The 19947-nt window shown below is 43.3% G+C and overlaps 1 protein-coding gene across 2 annotated transcripts; it reads right to left on the bottom strand.

The window, feature by feature from the left end:
* Window positions 1-2575: 2575 nt before the first annotated feature.
* On the bottom strand, window positions 2576-14997 carry fam131c (family with sequence similarity 131 member C). Of its 2 annotated transcripts, none has more exons than XM_079494275.1 (6): window positions 14819-14997; window positions 13679-13734; window positions 11705-11789; window positions 5843-6061; window positions 5181-5270; window positions 2576-3217 (listed from the first exon to the last, which is right to left on the bottom strand). In XM_079494275.1, exons 2-6 carry the CDS (start codon window positions 13718-13720, stop codon window positions 2940-2942), a joined length of 714 nt encoding a protein of 237 aa, XP_079350401.1. In that variant the 5' UTR covers window positions 13721-13734; window positions 14819-14997; the 3' UTR covers window positions 2576-2939. The 2 variants fall into 2 exon arrangements, with proteins under 2 accessions (XP_079350401.1, XP_079350400.1); XM_079494274.1 differs by having other exon boundaries at window positions 2580-3217; window positions 14671-14995.
* Between the last annotated feature and the right edge of the window lie 4950 nt (window positions 14998-19947).

The following is a 19947-nucleotide window of genomic DNA, read 5'->3' as shown; positions in this document are numbered from 1 at the left end:
AGGTATGTTGAAACATCAAATGGAAATGGCATGGGGTGTGGGGTAAACACAGCTGCAGTTAATTAAATTACAATGAATGCATTAGGCATGCCAAAGAGCAAGCACTGACAATAGTATTGTCAACGCTTGCCTACTGCTAAATCAAACATACACACTATTAATTTGTTTAGCTGCAGGTGTGTTTACCTTGTTCTGTCTGTAAAATATAGTACATTACTGTCTGTTTCAATACTGCCAGTTATATAAAGCCTTCCAGTTCCTTTTAACAAATTGCCATTTTGATGGGTAAACACAGCTAAATGTAACATTAATTGTTGATGTGTTTTAAGTGTAGGTGTGCCATAGCAGTGTGGACAACTCCTGAACACTTAACTTCATACACAGAACCACTCGCACTTATTACCTTCAGCTATTTGAGGGACAGAAGTATCACTTGTGAGGGACAGGGGGGACGGGACGGAGTTAGCAACCGTCGCAGACGAAGTGAAAGCCTGGGTATCGAGGCTAGCAACTTATTACTTAAAGTCATATTCGACCATAATTAGGCCTAATATTAATTTTGTTTTAAAATGCAAATTTGTTCATGGGTGGTATTGCCGACTTGGTACTGTAGCTGTAGCTGTAGCTGTAGGGTATATTTCTCATAGGCTTAAAAACACATCTCGCAGGAAAAGAGACAATGAGAGAGCTTTATAACAGAAAGCCAACTATTAGGGGACTAACTATTAGGGCATTTGACACTGATGCCTTCCAATCACAATGTGGGAGTCTGGGACAGCTAGGGTCTCAATTTGTTTGACGCCAGAAAAGTCTTGGAAATTCACCCTACCATCAGCTGCATTTACCCATCAAAGGTGCACTGTGGAATTACCTACATTTAGGCTTTATTATTCGACACTGTTTAAGTCTGGTAGCAGTGGTTCTCAACCTATGGGGACCCAGGGGGGTCCCGCATGATTTCTTGGGGGGTCAGATTATAGTTTATAGTTAAGGGACAGATTATAGTTAAGGGACAATTTAAGGACCTTTATAATTTGTCCATACTGTACAGTACATGTTTTCCCTTCTAGGTTTAATGTTTGTCTTCAGTTCAAAGTTTGTTTAGTAAACACATTGACAATAAAGGGAAAATGTACGTCATAATGTGTCGTTTGCGTCATATTGTCTCTTTATTGTAATGTCGTTTAATGTATGTGTTGGCACCGTTTGTTTAAATCACCATTACATCACCTAATCAACATGAGTTAGACTTTAATATATTAGTGCCCCTCACTTCACACGTGTGATTTTTTAACTTTCTTTAACTGTATATGATTCTTTTTTTTTCATAGAAGTGTGTATTTGTATGTCTTTAAATGTTCTGATGTAAAATATGAAAATGGAGGAGCCTGATGTAAACAAGTCTTAGCTTTTTCTGGTTTCATCCTTGTAACAGTTTATGTATTGACCTGCACTTTAGTTTGAACTGACCCAGGGTACTGGCACACCCGAAATCACCATATATACAGTTATGTTTGTGTGTGTGTTTGTGTGTGTGTTAGGTTGCGCACAGGTGGTGAAAAACAACCATGCTGTTTTCGTGCTCAGACGCACCCACCCAGCCACCCACACACATAGTCGCTTAAGGAAGTGGTTGCACCACTTAAAAAATTGAATGACATTTTTGGGGGAAAATGCTTGAGAGCTCGTATTTTGGGTGGACAACTAGAAGCCAAACAATAACAAGATGCAATTTCTAGCTCATCGGGATTCAGTGTAAGTCTGTCATTTGACATTATCCACAGTCACGCCGCGTTTGTGGCCCCACTATTGTTGAGTGGAACAGCAGACATTGTTGTCGTCTAATTAAATCCTAATCCAAATCAGCAGATTGCTCTGCTCAAGGGTTCAGTCGTCATATTAGCCTGCTGCTTTGTTTGCTCTTCATCTAATCAGCTTCAATTGAACACTATTCTGAGCGGCAGCGATAACAATAGGGGGAAGGCAGACAGATACAACCCCAGGAGGCTCACATTGTGTAAACTTCTATTAAAAGAACGCCTGGAGCGATAAGGTTAAACATCCCCCATTCCTCTATTATCGCTTGCTCTCTCAACTTGCTGACGTACTGATACACACACTCACATGCTCCAATGTACGCCTGCATACTAAAGCCTGAGTTGTACTTAGCTGTGCAGGGGTGTCGCACATAGATAGCCAATCTACTGCTCGCAACGCATGGTATTGCAAAGCGCTGTGAGCTTGTAGATTGGCTGTAGTCCTGGTGCGCAACACCGGCCTGCAACTAAGTATAGGTCTACATCATGCTTAACATAGACCCACGTGCCATACGTGTGTACTGTACATTAGGCCAAACAAATGCTTGCATATGCGAGAATTCGTTTGGCCTAATGTTGTTTTGTTGTTCCTTCTCTACTCCCTTGCACTACACCTCCTCTTTCCCCTGCATTTCACCCCTGCTCTATGCGTGTTCCTCGCTCTCAGGGAGAGATGTGAATAATAGCTAATCACGGTTTCACAGCCAGACAGATAATTGGGCGTATGCTCCCCCAATAACCCCCCTGCACCGGCCTCCTCCCTCGCTCACTCCCTCTATTCTCAGACAAAGGCTCTAAAATGAGACACATTTTCAATTTTCTGTGTAATTACATCTTCTCTGTTCAGACATGTTTTTGGCGAGGCGTTGGCATTGTGGTTTCAACCACGCCTCTCAATGATTGCGACCTGAAAGGCTTCAGCTGCGGTAATGGCAAATTGTCAGTCTATCAGTTTTTGTGTCTGGTCGAAGCTGTCTTTCCAGAGAAGCCATTTTGACAATTGATGCTCCTCCTTGAGATGATTGACCTCCCCCACGTGTTTCTTTAGATTGAAGAAGTCCTCGCGTTGAGTCTCCCTTCAAAGGTTACCTTGAAGATTGCCAAAAGCTCTTTCTATAGACCCTAGTTATAAAATACATCGTCTTCAGACAGCGAGCTGCTGTCTACGTGTCGCACAGCAGGTTCTGCCATCATTACAGTACTTTCACCATCAACTGGATGATGTCCCTCTTGCTGAGAGGTAGACGACACGGGATGAATGGAGGCAGCCTGTTGATGAGGAGCCAGGCAGGCTGTCCTGTGACTACCGTCGGCCTGGCCGTGGATGCTGTAGAGATGTTGAGGCACGCCAACGCTTCCACCATCCAGCAGGAAGTGAGATAGGTACTGGCTTTCGGCGGCTATAAGGAGAGGAATGTTCAGACAAAGTAACAGCAAAGAGTCAAGAGACAATTACTTCAAAACATTAAAATGCTAACTTGTAACTATCATGAGTTCAATGGAATCAAGACTTTGTTTTTGTTTTTGTTTTTGTCTCATCCATTTTCCGTTTTTAACTCAACAAATGAAAATATTCAATCAAATCAATCAATCAATCAATCAGTCGGTCAACAAATAAATAGGGTTTAATAATAATTATAATAGTACATGCAATTTATATAGCGCTTTTCTAAATACTCAAAGTAGCTTTTTCAAAACACAAAACAAAATAAAGTGATTAAGGGTTGGTTGACATTTTATGGTTGGTTGAAAGTGTCATGAACTGGGAGTCTGTCCAGGCCTTGAACTGGGAGTCTGTCCAGGCCTTACAGATGAACTGGGAGTCTGTCCAGGCCTTACAGAATGAACTGGGAGTCTGTCCAGGCCTTACAGAATGAACTGGGAGTCTGTCCAGGCCTTACAGAATGAACTGGGAGTCTGTCCAGGCCTTACAGAATGAACTGGGAGTCTGTCCAGGCCTTACAGATGAACTGAGAGTCTGTCCAGGCCTTACAGAAACCATGAACTGGGAGTCTGTCCAGGCCTTACAGAAACCATGAACTGGGAGTCTGTCCAGGCCTTACAGAAACCATGAACTGGGAGGCTGTCCAGGCCTTACAGAAACCATGAACTGGGAGTCTGTCCAGGCCTTACAGAAACCATGAACTGGGAGTCTGTCCAGGCCTTACAGAAACCATGAACTGGGAGTCTGTCCAGGCCTTAAAGAAACCATGAACTGGGAGTCTGTCCAGGCCTTACAGAAACCATGAACTGGGAGTCTGTCCAGGCCTTACAGAAACCATGAACTGGGAGTCTGTCCAGGCCTTACAGAAACCACTTCATGAACTGGGAGTCTGTCCAGGCCTTACAGAAACCAATTCATGAACTGGGAGTCTGTCCAGGCCTTACAGAAACCATGAACTGGGAGTCTGTCCAGGCCTTACAGAAACCATGAACTGGGAGTCTGTCCAGGCCTTACAGAAACCATGAACTGGGAGTCTGTCCAGGCCTTACAGAAACCACTTCATGAACTGGGAGTCTGTCCAGGCCTTACAGAAACCACTTCATGAACTGGGAGTCTGTCCAGGCTTACAGAAACCACTTCATGAACTGGGAGTCTGTCCAGGCCTTACAGAAACCACTTCATGAACTGGGAGTCTGTCCAGGCCTTACAGAAACCACTTCCCTCATGGTTTTGAACTGAGAGTCTGTCCAGGCCTTACAGAAACCACTTCCCTCATGGTTTTGAACTGGGAGTCTGTCCAGGCCTTACAGAAACCACTTCCCTCATGGTTTTGAGATTAGTCATCATCAATTGGTAGTAATTACCGGTACAGCTTATTACTGTAATTACAGTAATCAACAAATATTGAAGTCTACCCTTTATGCTGTATACTGTGTAATAAAAAAGGAATTTATATGTATATATATAAATATATGTTTTGTAACCCCAACCATGTAAACATTTGTATTTAATATTCTGTCCTCAGAGATATAGTCTTGCGTTACCAGACTGTTGACTCTCGCAATTTCCAAATGCTTCATCATACAGTCTGGACTCTGGACCAACAGAAGAGCTATCATGAGTAAAATATAAAGTGGAAGTGGAGCCTCTTCCCCACTTCCGTTTCGTCTTTACAGTCGCGCAAATTTATCCTAATATAAATAGAAAACATCTAAGCATATATAGCTTGTTGCTTAGCGGAAAAGAAAATACAAAAATAAAATGTAAAGATATTGTAAAATATATTTTCGTGAACGGAAATGGCAGCTTCCTTACTCAGCTCATGGGGGCTATAGTTCCAGACTCTATATAGCATTCGGAGATTGTGGAATAGTTTTCTGGCTACGCAAGACTATCAGAGATATAGATAGATAATATACCTTGCAGGCTGGTGGACGGCTGTTCTTGGCTGTCACTCATCAACCACACATTCATGGCCGCCTCAGCCAAGGCAAACTGTTCAGCAACGCCTGAGAAAAACCAAAGGCACAATACAAGGACTTTATGTGACTGTGTCTCGGATGTCAACAACCTGTTGTTTTGTTATGTCCGCGGTGACCTCCGAGATAAAGGGAAATCAAATAAGGCACATGGGGGTTTGAGTCACCACCTGCTATATAAGAACTATTGATTTTTCTTAGACATTGTTTCTCCGTAAATGTAAACCATTCGGAAAAACAGGCAATGGCCACCGGGTATAACTTACCCCAGCAATTCCCAATTATTACCGTGACTCGAGGATCGTAAATGGGCCGGGTGGGCCCCAAAATAATTGGAAAATCATCAGACTTATGTATGCACAAAAACAATCATGGTATATATTTATTTTCCCTTGAAAATGTTGTTTTCATTGTCATACCACCAATAATAGGAACCACGTTAATTCCATTAATCCAAGCCGTAACACAACCGAAAGAGGCCTACCCATGGTCAGATGGGTGGGCCCGAAATGTTCAAGTCGGCCGTGGTTGGGAGCTGCTGTTTTAGACAGTCAGCCAAACAGCTCTCAATTAACGCTTATTCTTAATCTTATACACCTCACCTGCGGCAAACCGGGCTTCCTTGATCTCGTCTGACATCTGCGAGTAGAGTTGTTCGTCCTGGTGCAGCTCTATTCCCCCCCCTGCAGATTTACCCCATCCGCCACTCCATGTCCCCTCACCGCCTCCCCCCCAGCCCTTCCATTCAATGAGGTGGGCCACTCGCCCCTGGGCCATGGCTGTAGGCTTGGTGATGTGTTCCTTTACTGTGGCCACCAGACCTAACGATGGGGAGGGAGGGGGGGACGGACAACAACAGACAAGACAAGCAGAGATATATTGTATAGATAGATGCAGCAGTGAGGAGTGAAAACAAATTGGACCAAAGAGAATGGGGCCCAAACCAGTGACCCTTTGTCACTGGTTTGGTCATATGATCCTATTCTTATCTCTGAGACCCCAATATACACTGTCACACTATCTAATGGTGTTCATTTAATTTATGGTGTTAATTTAATGTTAATTTAATTGAACTCCTCTGAGAGTACACATTGAAATTTGAAACAAATGGGTCTGAATCCTCTTGAGTTTTGTTTTTTGCTTTTGTTGAAAATAATAATTTATTCACAATTCTTTCAAGACTAAACCAAGGATTACAATGGAAATACGTCTGACATTATTGTGTTTTTGTCCTTGATCTTTTTCTTTTTGAAAAGCATGTCGTATGTGTTTTCTTTTAAACCTAACGTAAAATAAGTCAAATGAAGCTACTGCATTTACAACACTATGAATAATTTTATGTCTACATATAGTGTTGTCTCCGCCAGGCCGGAGGTGTAGCCAAGATTATGATTTCGCCCCCAACCGTGTGTGTGTTTGTGTCTGTCAGCAGCTAATCTCCGGCACCGTTACTTGGACTGATCGGTGTGAAACTTTGTACGCACTCTCACAGAGCAGAAACTCCACCCCAAAGTTGTCAAATTGGCCTCATGCTGGCACTACAGTATAACAGCCCGCTTCATGTTTTGGCTTATTATTATATAATAACTGTTGAAGTGTACGTAGGTCACACATCAAAATATGTTTTTCCCCTGGATTCCTTGGATCATGACACAAGTTCCCATTTGTGCCAAATACATTTTCCATCATTTTGCGCTTTCTTCATCTCCTACAACTTATGTGCAAAAGACACAAATTGGAAGCCTATACACATTATCTCTGAAGTCATGTCATGCACATTTTTTCTAGTTACAGTATGTGCCCATGTACCTGCATGCTGCAGAGCCATTCGATTATGTTATGCTTTATCGAAAGCTATTTCCACTGGCCCAGAGTCTGATGGCAATAAAAACTCTAATGTAATTTCATCTCATCTATCACAATGATAGCTTTGTAGTAGCAGAAGACACAATTCTATAAAATACATAATGAATAGAAGATGTGAGGAATGAAGCTCAGCTGTATTGCATTAGCCACTAGACCACGTACTGAACCTCTTGAACCACATAAATGTTTGAAATCATTTCGGAAATAGACTGTCCACAAGCTATCGACGCGTTGTTGATCGGCTTGATTAGAAATTGTTCCACTTTTTTAAAGAGAGAGAAAACTGTAAAAGGGTGAAAAGCTTGAAGGGTAAAGGGAAACATTATTGGTGAAAATTTAAAAAAGTAAGTGAACATACACTATCAGTAGAATGTAAGGAAGAAAAATAAAGAGAGTAGGCTACATTTCAAAATTAGATGGGAAAAGCCTAAGGATACATTGAAGGTAAAACTCAAACTCAGTGGCATATCTACAATAAGGCGAGGCCCGGAGGCCGCCTGTCCAAATCCATTTCTGCCTGGCCAAAATCCATACACAATCACCCTCACCCATTGGAATGCAAATGCATGCCTTTCAGCCTTCGTCTGGCAGGTATATCTCTTTAGTGCTTCTGATTGTGCAGGGGGGAGGGGGGCGGGGGACATCTTGCCTGCCCAAAATGTAATTCCTGGAAACGCTACTGCTCAGACTGCTTTCAGAGAGAGAGAGAGGCCATAATAGTAGGCCTACATATCCTATATTAAAATTGCCTATAGCTAGAAGGTCAACAGACAGTGGGGTGGACGTCACAAACTAACATGTAGACCTGCGAGGCGCACCGTTGCTACGATCCGCACCAACACACATTGGTCAGGGATCTGCCTTCAGAATAGTCACACCAGGGACCACAATCACCCCATGGGTGCCACAGGCGCAACATTGCTCTGCCCCCTTTGTTTACCTATTGGTTGGGCTTTGCCGTGCCGAACGTTGCGAAGTTCGCTTGAGCCAACTCAGCGCTGTTCGAGTTGCATCCCGACAGGCACAGAATAGTAAATCGTATTTTGGGGTGAACGTTTGCCCCAACTGCCACTCAAAGTGGCTACTGGCCAAAATACAGCGCGCCCTTGCACAACCAGTATAGGTTTTGGAATGATGTGGGAAAACAGCGATTCACCATATTCACGTGCCGCACCCTGCTTTTTCAATGCAAAATGCCAACATGGCCGCAGTTCCCAGTATGCAAAAGGCTTCAAAATTCTTATACGGGAGGGGCTGTAATTGCTGAAGCCCTGCCCCCTCTCCTTTCCTATTGGCTGAGGTGTAAACCGCCATAAATCCAGTTCCTATCATGCAGCAGGCCAAAAACCTTTTTTTATTTATGGTTTCTAATTCAGTTAGTTTTAGGTGGTGTCCAGACGAGGACGTATTCTGCGTTACCCGGGCAAGTATTTAGCCAATCTGCCCTTTCCGCCACACGGAGACAGCGTTTTTGGGGACTTAACCGGCTAAGTTTGGAAACGCGACTTTGTAGTCTGTGTGTACAGCGAATGCCTATTTGCTGAAACGGTGACGCAATAGTCCCCTCGTCCCCTCCAAACTAACCTCACGTCACCAGACTTTCCACCTCCAGTATCAGCTATTTTTTTAATATTTGCACATAATGTCTATAAATCTCTTATCCGAAAATAGCCGATCTGCAGCCAGTGCATGAGCTTGTAGATGAGCTATTTCGGGAGACCAGATGTAAATTATGGTGATTACCAATCTGGAAAGCCAAGAAAAAAAACGGATGATCTACAATTCTACATTATTGTTAGCCTACTAATGGTGTAGTGTAGAATAGATTAGTATAGGCTATAAAGATAGGCAGCATGCAGCCACCGTGCTGTCTGCCCGTCCCTCTCAGGCAGGTATTCCTCTATACCTGCCTGTTTTCATTGTTTCTAATTCCTCTTTTTTATACTTTTGTATAGCCTATGTGCAATTTCTCTTGTTAACTAGCTGCAGATTAGGCAAAATGTTTAGCGCTGTGCAGGCAGCAGGTGGAATCAATCTATTAACGAGCAATTATCTGACATTCAGCGGTGTTGCACCGCCGAATATATTAAATCTCCAAAGTCAAACTCATAAGTTCACAATGCATCATGCCGCCCCTCGTTGTGAGCTTTAAGATCTGCAAACTATGAATCTCATGCTTATGTATACATTACTTTGTAGCCTACTTCTGGCAGAAGAGGGTAGTTATGAGAATATAGGCCTATGTAAAATCATTAAAATGATTTGTAATGAAAAGAAAGAAAAACATCAGCTACAGTTGATTATGCCCAGTAGCCTATATACTGAATGATTATGCCACAATGCCACATATGCATTTTACATGCCGTGCATATAATATAGCCTACACTACACGTAGCTTTCTCGTGGTGTCCGGAGCGCCCCGGCACTCTCGTGTGGACTAACATAACCGCAATGTAGACGATCGAAACTTTAATACCGTTTACAAACTTGCACGGCTAACAGCCCGAGCCGTTTGCTTTTAGAGCGGGTTTGCTTGTTTTTGGTGTTAGTCTTATCTGCTCTTTTTAATCCTGCACCTGACAGATAAGTCAGGTGCACGATTGAAAGGGGCCAGAGTAAGTATTGTGTAATAAAACCTCAATAAAAGATAGCATTTTAAAAAAACATATTCAGCTACAACAAAACAAAAACTAAGGGCAGTAGTATTAGTTAGTTTTGTAAACACACAATACGGTTTCAGTTAGTTATCGTTTTTATTTTAGTTCAGTTAACAATAATGTGTTTATTTATTTATTTTAGTTTTTTTGTTAGTTTTAATTAGGCTAACTATAATAATCTTGTCTCTGAGGATAATCCACCCGGAAGTGGATCTGTTCACTTCTGGTTTCACCATGCAGGAAGTGGTCGTAGACCCCTACCTCATAGAGTAATACAAGGATAGAGACTGAACCGGAGCGATTGATTGATTGATTGATTGAAGAATTTATTAACAGTTTGCAGAATTACAGTACATTTCAAGCACAAACTCAATACAAAGGCTGTTAACTGTGAGTGGACGACCCAATTAAGCATTACACTTGTTTCCAATAGGGTCCACCATGTTCAAATCATCAAAACATTTAGAGACGTACAAATAGACACTTCTATAGACAGAACAGGAATTCATCATAAAGGAGGTAAAAAGGGAAAAGAAACATATACAGTGAGGGGGAAAAAAGGGGTAGCAGCGATAGCAGCCCCCCCCCCCCGCCTTCATGTCAGTGGAAGTTGCTCAGTGGCGTTTTGAAGCACCCGGAAGAACCGTCTACTTCCGCATTTGACCGCTGGTGGTCAAATGCGGAAGTGCAGACGAGCGCTCAATGTTAAAGCCCAGCTGCACGGGGTTTCCTGGTCATGAATTCACGGGTCCGCCTGCAGTTCACGCACTAACCACTAGGGCCAAGTGCTTCAACGCTGGAGAGCCTCCCTGGGGCTTGCCCTACCTCCCTCCCAAACACAAGGTCGCACAGGTATGACAGTGGACCTGGGTGCTGCAAGAGCAGCAGTGTTACAGTGCGTTTTAACAGCGGGAGAACAATGGCAAGCGAATAAGCGATCATGAATGTCATTGACTATCACCCAATCGCCCGCTATCGCCGGACGATGTTGCCCCGAAAAGATGAATTATTTGTATCTTTTCGGGCGACGTTTCTCCGCCTATCGCCTGCTATCGCCAGTAGTCGCCGGGTCCCATAGACAAATAATGCACTTCCTGAAAATCCGTCTGTCTGTCGCCTGCTGTTAAAACAAGGTTTTTCAAGGTTCTGAAACGGAAGCCTGTTGCATGTTTCAGAACCAATCAAAAGGTCGACCCCATCCCTTCAGATATACAAGGGAGAGAAAGACTGCCAGCTAAGCATGTTTGCTACTACGTGGCTTATTTCTACGGTAACCTATAATGTTTTCAGATACATATTATTTTAGTGTGCTGATTCAGTTTAAAATGAGTACGTCTGGATGTCATCTTGAATGAGATTTAAAAACTGTTCTGTAATCAAAATCAGCTGTGTTTGAAGAACGTGCAGCTATTGGAAATGGAAACACACGTGAACGAAATCAAGATTAATTTATATTCATGAAAGTCTATGTCATCACGCAGCACGTTTTCTTTCACAGGAAATAATTAAAATTGGCCTTTTAGGAACCTTTGATATTACAATACACAAATAATTGGCATCTATAGTTAGGTTAGGTAGATATGCAGATATGCTTTAAAAGTGTGAAAAGCGTATTTTTCATTTCACCAGACCTTTAACACTTCAAATGGCTATACTTTGGTGCATTGCTCTTATCAGCGCAACATAGAACTATAGGTTTGAAGGCCGCGCAGGCACCTCTGTGTGTGTGTGTGTGTGTGTGTGTGAGTGAGAGAGTGTGATAAGGAAAGACACAAACTTTGGGAAAATTGCATTACTAACCTCCCATGGACAGAGCTTTGCTCTTCCCCAACCTCTTACATGTGATTCATAATAAATACCAAGCAGTGCGTGCGTGCGTGCGTGCGTGCGTGCGTGCGTGCAGCAGTGGTGGTGGTGGTGGCGGGGAGGGGGATGTCTTACCTATCAGAGAGGAAGTGGCCAGCTCCCCGATGTCATACACACTAGTCTTATCGGACACGTTGCCATTGGATCGAGTCCCGCTGTCCTGCAATACATGACGTATAGGCGTTAGAGGACGATATATTTCCCATATCAAGTGTAGGCGTACTGCATGCACAAACCTGCAAACCTTAGCACTCAACACACAGGGATAGGCACTAACAGATATTAAAGACACAGGTGAAGTTGTGAACACATGGTGAACTAACACAGGATTGACTAGGGGGGTACCAGTCCAGGACACAGGTGAACCACATTGCTAAATCACATGTGGTCTAGTACAGTAGTTCTCAACCTGTGGGTCGGGACCCCCAGGGGGGTCCCCACATATTTTGGGGGGGGGGTGTCCCCAGGTGACAGTGAGTGAAGTGACCGTCTAAGGACTTTTGAGACCTTTTTAATACCTCAAAGAAAAGAAAGAATGAAAAGTAATCAAACTATACGGTAAAAACTAGTGAAACAATGTCATAATACAAGAAAGCGGGGAAAAGTGAAAATAGCCGATCTACAAGCTCACAACGCCTCGCATTGCGAGGCGTTGTGGGCTTGCAGATCTGCTGTTTTCACAATAGAAAAAAAACCTAAATGAAATACCTCTTAACTCAATACAGTACAGGTAACAGCAGCAAGAGAGGAAACCAGGAAATAAAATAAGAACTGAAACATAAAAAACAGTGAACACTAACTCTAGAGACAACCAAGTGATAATTACAACACAGTGAACCTGTAAATTCACAGTACGGTAAATTATGATGCGTTAATTTAAGTGTTGATGTATCCACTCCCTTATTTCTCTGAGTCACATGTCTAGCTGTGAGACTCAAAGTTACATTTATATATTCAGGACTTTATGGTGCAACAACATTGTTCTAAAGATCTCCTGAAGCATTCACTCTGAAAAGAACTGCGATCAGGGGGTAGAGGGGGACGGGACGGGGGACGGGACGGGGGACATTTCACACCCAAACCCCTCACGGCATTCATACCCATGCAAGCCAGGCACAGCAGATTAATTGTATTTCATACGAGCGTGTCTTCTCACGGGGAAACCTGGAAGCCTTTTTCGAGGAGGAAGTGTCAGTATAATAATGATGACAAATTGGTATGCGGTTATGAATCCAAATTGTCGAATCCAGCCACTCTTCTCTTTTTTCCCCAAGCCCGCAGAATGGCTGGGCAACGTTGAAGCCGCCGTCTTTACTGGTCAAAAGTTGTACTGCCGGCCCAGGTTACATTTATGAATAAATCGTAGGACATGAGGTACCACAAGAACAGCACGAGGGGTACTATAATAGGAGCCACTGCCAACCTATCATATCAACGCTCGAGGCTGAGGCGAATACTTCTTAACTGTCAGGGGTGTGTCCCGGGGGGGGGGGGGGGGGGGGGGGGGACATTGGGTACTTCATTGTAGACAAAAGTATAACTTTTATACTATACCTGACAGGTTAAAACAAAAGCCATTAGCATTTGAATGCTTGTGCCTGTGTCCGTAAAGGTGTGACTATGTGACAAAACCATGGGGGAGGGAAGCTCAGGGGTACTAATTTGTGTTCCTATTTTGTCAGGGGTGCTCCAGCTCCCAGGCACTGCCGTAGTCGTCGCCGCTGGCTCGAGGGGTACTACCCGGAAGACTTTGTCGTTTCGTCATGGCTTCAAAAGGCCACTCAGCAACTTCCATTGAAGTGAATAGCGGGGGGCGGGGGCTATCGCTCCTCAATCCATTCTCTAGATTATATTATAGCTCTGTTTTTCCCCCGGGTTATGAAAATGTCAAAAAACGGATGCCATTTGTATCAGGATGGTGGGTGTTTGCTAACAGAGGTGAAGCTGTCATGAAGTGGTGTGCTTGGTTTCTCAGATAGACAATCAGTGGCAATAAGGCCCCTGGGGGCCCCGTATGGGGGGGGGGGGGGGGGGCACGCAGATACTGACCTTGCCTGTGGATGGCTCCCCCTCCGCAGCCAACACTGTCATGGGGAGGTGGAGATCTGCACACAAACACACACACACAAACACACAGGTTTTAGATTCCTCTGGTGTCTGTGTTGCGTTCTGCTGCAAATTCGAGTGAACATCTGATAAAAAAAAAACCATCAGAAAACGATAAGAGTTACATTTCAGGATGGGAAAAAGGACACATTTAAGTTAATACTCAGCCTGAGGTCTACTGATAAGAAGACATCACACCTTATCATTTGGAGATATCTTTGGTGTGTGTGTGTGTGAGTGAGTGAGTGAGTGAGTGAGTGCGTATAAGGCCCTGTGAAGCTAAAACATGGCTCTCTTTAAAGGCCATGGGTTAAAAGGTATTCATGAGAGAGAGAGAGAGAGAGAGAGAGCTCCCTGGTCCACTGCATGGTCACATTCAGCATCACGAGAACGAACGACGTCCCTACACTGTAAAAAACTCAGACCGTACATTCTCTGATTAACATTAACACTACGGATTTTATTTTTTAATTAAAGAGGATGAGCTTTGCATGACTGACAGGAGCAAATGTAGAGATTTGCATCTACAGTACACACTGGGGTATCCCCAGGGAAGTGTGTGTGCGTGCGTGTGCGCGCGCGTGTGTGTCAAGACAATTAGCAGTCTCCATGGCAACAATGTTGAACACAGAAGGTAACAGAAGATCCTCTTCCCTGGACTAGTCATGATCATATCACACACACACACACACACAAACTCATTTATTTATTCCGAATATGTTAATATAAACGAGAAAAGTAAATATTAAAAACAAAAAAGCAGCGTCCAAAAATAATAATATGTTTATGTTCGAAAAAGGAGTAGGAAGAAGTTTATTGAAAAACGTATCGAGTCCTACCCCTTCTTTGTGTATCTCAATACATCAAAACTTATATTCAGGTTGATTTTTTTTGTTTACACACTCACAGTATCAGGTTTCATCACCCTCAATTACCTGGCCATGAAGCTTCACTGCCCCCCCACTTCCCAACACTGTAAAAAGGAGGGTCCCGTAACCGTAAGGGGTTTATTTAACTAAACCAAGGTTCTTCCACAATGGGCAAAACAAAGGTCGATAAGGCTTTCAGAATATACAGACTCACTTGCAGTGGTCAAAAAATCACACAACAGTAGGCTACTCAAGTAGGCTTAATAAATCCCATTTTGGCGAACTGAAAGAGCTCTAGCACCGTGCAGGCGTGCACTAAACACTCAAACACCAACTTTATACACTTGATGCAGATCTAATATGTAGTAGGGCTTTTAGGCCATCACAATCACAATGGCGCCGGTAGGCGTGACAGCCTACCGTGACGTCAGCCTTGCATCTCCTATTCCAAACACAGGGCTTAAATAGACAGAGGTAACAGGACACAGGTGAACTCAAAATACAATCAAACACATGATAGGCTAACAGGCAAACAGAACACAGGTGACTAAAGGCAACAATAATCAGGTTGGTAAGACCAGGAAACACCAACAAGAGGAGGCAGGAAAGCACAGAACAATACTACAAAATAAGGTACACAAAAGCAGGGCAAAAACAGAAAACCAAACAGAACAGAAACACAAGACCAATAGGCATACAGAACATACAAATGACAGAAACATATCTTGTTTAAATAATATTTATTTTATTTGGAAAAAGCAGTACAGTAGACAGCATTTCTATGTATACATAGGACACAAGTGCAATTCCCAGGATCTTTTCACCCCTCTTCCCTCCCTCCCCCTCATCCCCCCTCCAAGTGACTCCATCTCCAATGTCTCTGTATAATCCTTGCTTTCTTCAGATGGACTACATATGGCATCAAGTCAACACTTAACAGGGGCAAAGGGCAATATCGCTTCAGAGTGTACATTTCAGAAGGAGAAAGAGTGGGCAGAAAAAGAAAAAGACAAAGACAAAAAAAACAACAACCAAGAAACGAAAGTATTTACAATATTGCTGAGGGGAACAAAAACAAAACAGCTTTGGACTTCGACCATGAAGGGTGTCTTAAACATTTTCTACAAAGATCATAAAGCAGGCAATTAGGACCAGTGAGATCACACAAAGTCTGCTCTCAGAGGGGCAATGTGTACTATCCAGTTGTTCCAAATTTGGTAGAAATTGTCTAGTCTAGTTCTTAGGAAGTATGTTAATTGAAAATATCCAGGACTATTCCGTGCCACTCGTGGCAATTGGGGTTAGCCATCTTCTTGTTATTGACTTTTTGCTGGCTGCCAAGAGCACCTGCAGTAGCTTTGTGTATCTCGTCTGGTTAAGACATTCAATGTGGCCCAGGTACAAGGTTGTGAAGTTAAAAGGTATTGGAGTATGAAAAATACTGAACACAGTGATTTGTGAATATGGTTCCAAAACACCCTCAACTTGGAGCACCCCCAGAAAATGTGAAAGTGGTTGGCTTTCTTTGCCCCACACTGCCTCCAGCACGGCCTATCATCACCTTTGTATTTTTCCTGATACGGGGTCTTAAAATATCTAATAATATTTTTCCAACAATGCTCTCTCCAGTCCATAGAACAGGTTGAGGTAGACTAGAACTCCCAGATCCCTCCCCATACTTCCTCTGAGAGTGCAATTCCTGCATCCCTCTCCCATCTCTCTTTGATGTACAACGTGCTTTAATTTTTAGCTGAAATGGCACTATATAACTCAGAGATGGATTTACTTGGCTCCACTGACAGAAACATATCTTAATACAGAACATACAGAAATATCTTAATAAGTCCATGACCTATACAGAACACAAAGAGAGAAAAGTCAAAAACCTAATAAGCACTGTTTTCAAGGCCTCTTTGCTTGTAGACCTGAAACCCATTTGTACTTGTTTTTGATTTTTGGAGAGAAGTGTGTACTTTAATGCTTGATTATTCTTTTTATCTTTATCTTTATTTTTTATTATTTTCATTATTAGTATCATTATTATTAGTATTTTGTTAGGTGTTTCAGTGCAGTTGCTTCTGGTCTTGATGTAGTGTTTGAGTGGTTTGGAGAGCATCTATGTTTTGTTGATGTTGTAAGTGTATTGTTCTGTGTCGACATGTTTAATGTATTGTTTTGTATATGTACTGTATTCATTGTGTTGTGGAGGAGGACCCCCTCTAAAACGAGATGATACATCTCAAGGGGCTATCCTCTAAAGGAAATACAATGTCAATATATAAATATTAGTCCATCAGTGGATTGGAGCTGTAGTCAGTAGACTCGGTACTACTCACTGTTCAAATTCAAAGGCAGAGGAGCGGGGCGTGTCTGTCTAACTATATGCAACAGCTTGGACATTCTTGTGCACACAAACATGCACATACGCTTCTGTGTTCATGCTTTCCACGCACGCATGCGCGCTCATACGCAAACCAGTCCAGCCTCACATAATACTTAACCACTTAATTAGCACTACAGTATATAGCGAGAACAGCCGATCTACAAGTTCACAATGTTGTGAGCTTATGCATCCTCTATAGTCTGTATCAGTGGTTCCCAAAGTGGGGTCCAGGGACCCCCAGGGGTCCTTGAGGGAGTTCCAGGGGGTACCCAGCTAAATAGTTTGATAGCTGGATAGTTTGGAACCAAATGGACCCTTATGGGTCTGTAACTCTGAGAGTGTCCAAATGGACCCGTTCCATTTATACACTCTCAGAGTTACATTAACATTGATTTTACAATATAAATTGGGGGTCCCAGAGATAGAAATGCCATTAAATGGGGGTCTGTAGACTCTGTAGACTAATAATGCATGTCAAACTTGGGGTCCTTGAAATTAAACGGGTTGATAATCACTGCTAGAGCTGTCAGAATCTTCTCTTATGGGGTCCCTGGCATATCTTTTTCAAATGGGGGTTCGCAGGCTCATCAGTGTCAATTTGGGGGTCCTTGACATGAAAAAGTTTGGGAACCACTGCTCTATATTGCTACTATTGCTACTACAATAAAATGTGCCCAAATTAGGGACAGAGACATTGGTAAGTGATTACTGACTACATGCGCACACACATGAACATCATAGCAGGCTCCCTGCAGCAGCATTGGTTCTCAAAGTGGGGTCCAGGGACCCCCAGGGGTCCTTGAGGGAGTTCCAGGGGGTGCCCAGCTAAATAGATAGTTAGTGTACACTCTGTTAAATTAACAGTGATTTTACAATATAAATTGGGGTCCGAGGTCTAATGCATGTCACCCTGGGGGTCCTTGAGATTAAAATGGTTGAGAATCACTGCTAGAGCCGTGAAAATCTTCTCTTATGCGGGTCCCTGGCATATCTTTTCAAATGGGGGTCCGCAGCCAAATAAATCAATTTGGGGGTCCTTGACATGAAAACGTTTGGAAACTGCGCACTGCCCTGCAGGCTCCCTGTTGGATGATGTTCATTTGTGACTCCTGTCATCTGCTCCCTTATAATCTGCCTCCCAGAGCTGTCCTTAACACCATGAGCTATGCAAATACATAATGATGGTCTTCTGCCTGATATGCGCACGCACACACGCACGCACGCACACATGCACGCGCGCACACAATCACAGCCCTAATAGTCTCCTTCATCCTAAGCGGAAGCTTCCTTGTTACATAACTAATAAATTACATTAAATCCTTACATACGATGAAATGTGACACGATCAGATGAAATAGGAAAAATAACGTTTTTATTTCTTTATTCATCCGTATTGTATCACAGACAGCGCACATCAGTAGACATTTCTCATTTTGTTATCATCTGTTTTTATGAATAAGATCTAGAATTTGGATTTTGTTATCATTATTAGGATTCATTCTAGTATCAGTGTATCCACTTCTCCAACAGCTTCAGAACGATAACAGAAGAGAGAAAATGACAACTGACTGCCATGGGGACTAGATGATTTGTGACACCTTGAACAGATCAAGCCAACACTGAATTCTACAACGCCATACTGTTTCAAACACTATACAAAAGTGGTGACACTCGCCAGGGGAATTGTGTTGTGATCTCCTAAATCCCCTGCTATCCTCCATTGATCCCAAAGATCCTGTGTTTATTTATCTGTGGATCACTTCCGAGGACCACTCGGGACCATTTAGCACCCACACAAAGGTCTCTTTGCGATTTGGTCTCTTACATCACAGCATGGAAACTCAACATTTCTCTGTCCCTTTCCCAGGTGACTTGGTAGGAATCTCTGTTAGAGACATTGCAGACCTACATATGGCAAAACCAAGTACAAACCAGGCTTTATTCTCTAACGGCAGAAAAGGCATATTCCTCAATGCCACTGACCTCATAACATTAGAAGAAAATACAAATATAAAATATAAAAATAATAACAATGACCTTTCAGGCTATTTTCTTACACACAATTCCTCTGCAAAGATTGGCGGGTGCGCAACTTTGTTTTGGTTACTTTTTTTGCAATGCAGCTCACTGACCCAGGCTATTAGTAGGCTACTCCTGTCAACACGGACGGACAGATGGACAGACAGACGGACAGATGACACAGACAGAGATGGTCAGACGGGACAGAGGAACGGACACGGATGGACAGATAGACGGATGGACGGACGGATGGACGGACGGACGGACGGAGGCACTGACCTTGGTGACCTTTGCAGAGACAGGCACCCATGGTGTCAAGGACAGCCCCGGGAGGTTATCTGTTCACCATGGTGACAAGGCATGGAGAAGGAGGAGGAGGAGGATGGGGGAACGGTGCAGGGGGGGCCGGAGAGAAAGAAAGAAAGATAAGAAAATAAGAAAGAAATTGACCCCGGATATCGGTGCGGAGCGGTCAGCGGAGGAGGAACAGGTGAGGAGCCGGGGAGAGAGAAAGTAGGAGACAACGTTGGGGAAGCTTTCTTCCCAAGCCCGATGCTTCGCCTGAGTTTATAGGAGGAGAGGTGAGAGGAGCAGAGTGAGGGGAAGGTGCCGAGTGAGAGAGAAAGAGAGGGGGAGAGAGAGAGAGAGAGACAGACAAGAATGGAAAAATGGGGAAAGCATGAATATCTCTTTGCTGATGTGGCGGTGTCCCCTCCCACTCTATTATCTCGCTTTGTCTGTCTGTCTGTCTGTCTGTCTGTCTGTCTGTCTGTCTGTCTGTCTTAATGTAAGTCGCTCTGGATTAAGAGCGTCTGCTAAATGCCTAAATTGTAAATTGTCTGTCTGTCTGTCTGTCTGTCTGTGTCACGCTCTCTATGTGTTTCCCTGGATGGGCGAGCGTGGACAGAGGTATGCATTCATTGGCGCAGTCACAGGAAAAG

The sequence above is a fragment of the Electrona antarctica genome, assembly GCF_951216825.1.
Source record: "Electrona antarctica genome assembly, chromosome: 2".
Lineage (NCBI taxonomy): Eukaryota > Metazoa > Chordata > Actinopteri > Myctophiformes > Myctophidae > Electrona > Electrona antarctica.
This window is presented reverse-complemented; position numbering and strand designations above follow the sequence as displayed.

Bases quoted from the DNA above. Each gene is read 5' to 3' on its own strand.
- fam131c (XM_079494275.1), bottom strand. From the start codon at position 13,720: ATGACAGTGTTGGCTGCGGAGGGGGAGCCATCCACAGGCAAG. The intron at 11,790-13,678 runs GTCAGTATCTGC...CATGTATTGCAG, and splicing joins GGGAGCCATCCACAGGCAAG to GACAGCGGGACTCGATCCAA. The intron at 3,218-5,180 runs GTATATTATCTA...CTCTCCTTATAG, and splicing joins GCCGTCCACCAGCCTGCAAG to CCGCCGAAAGCCAGTACCTA.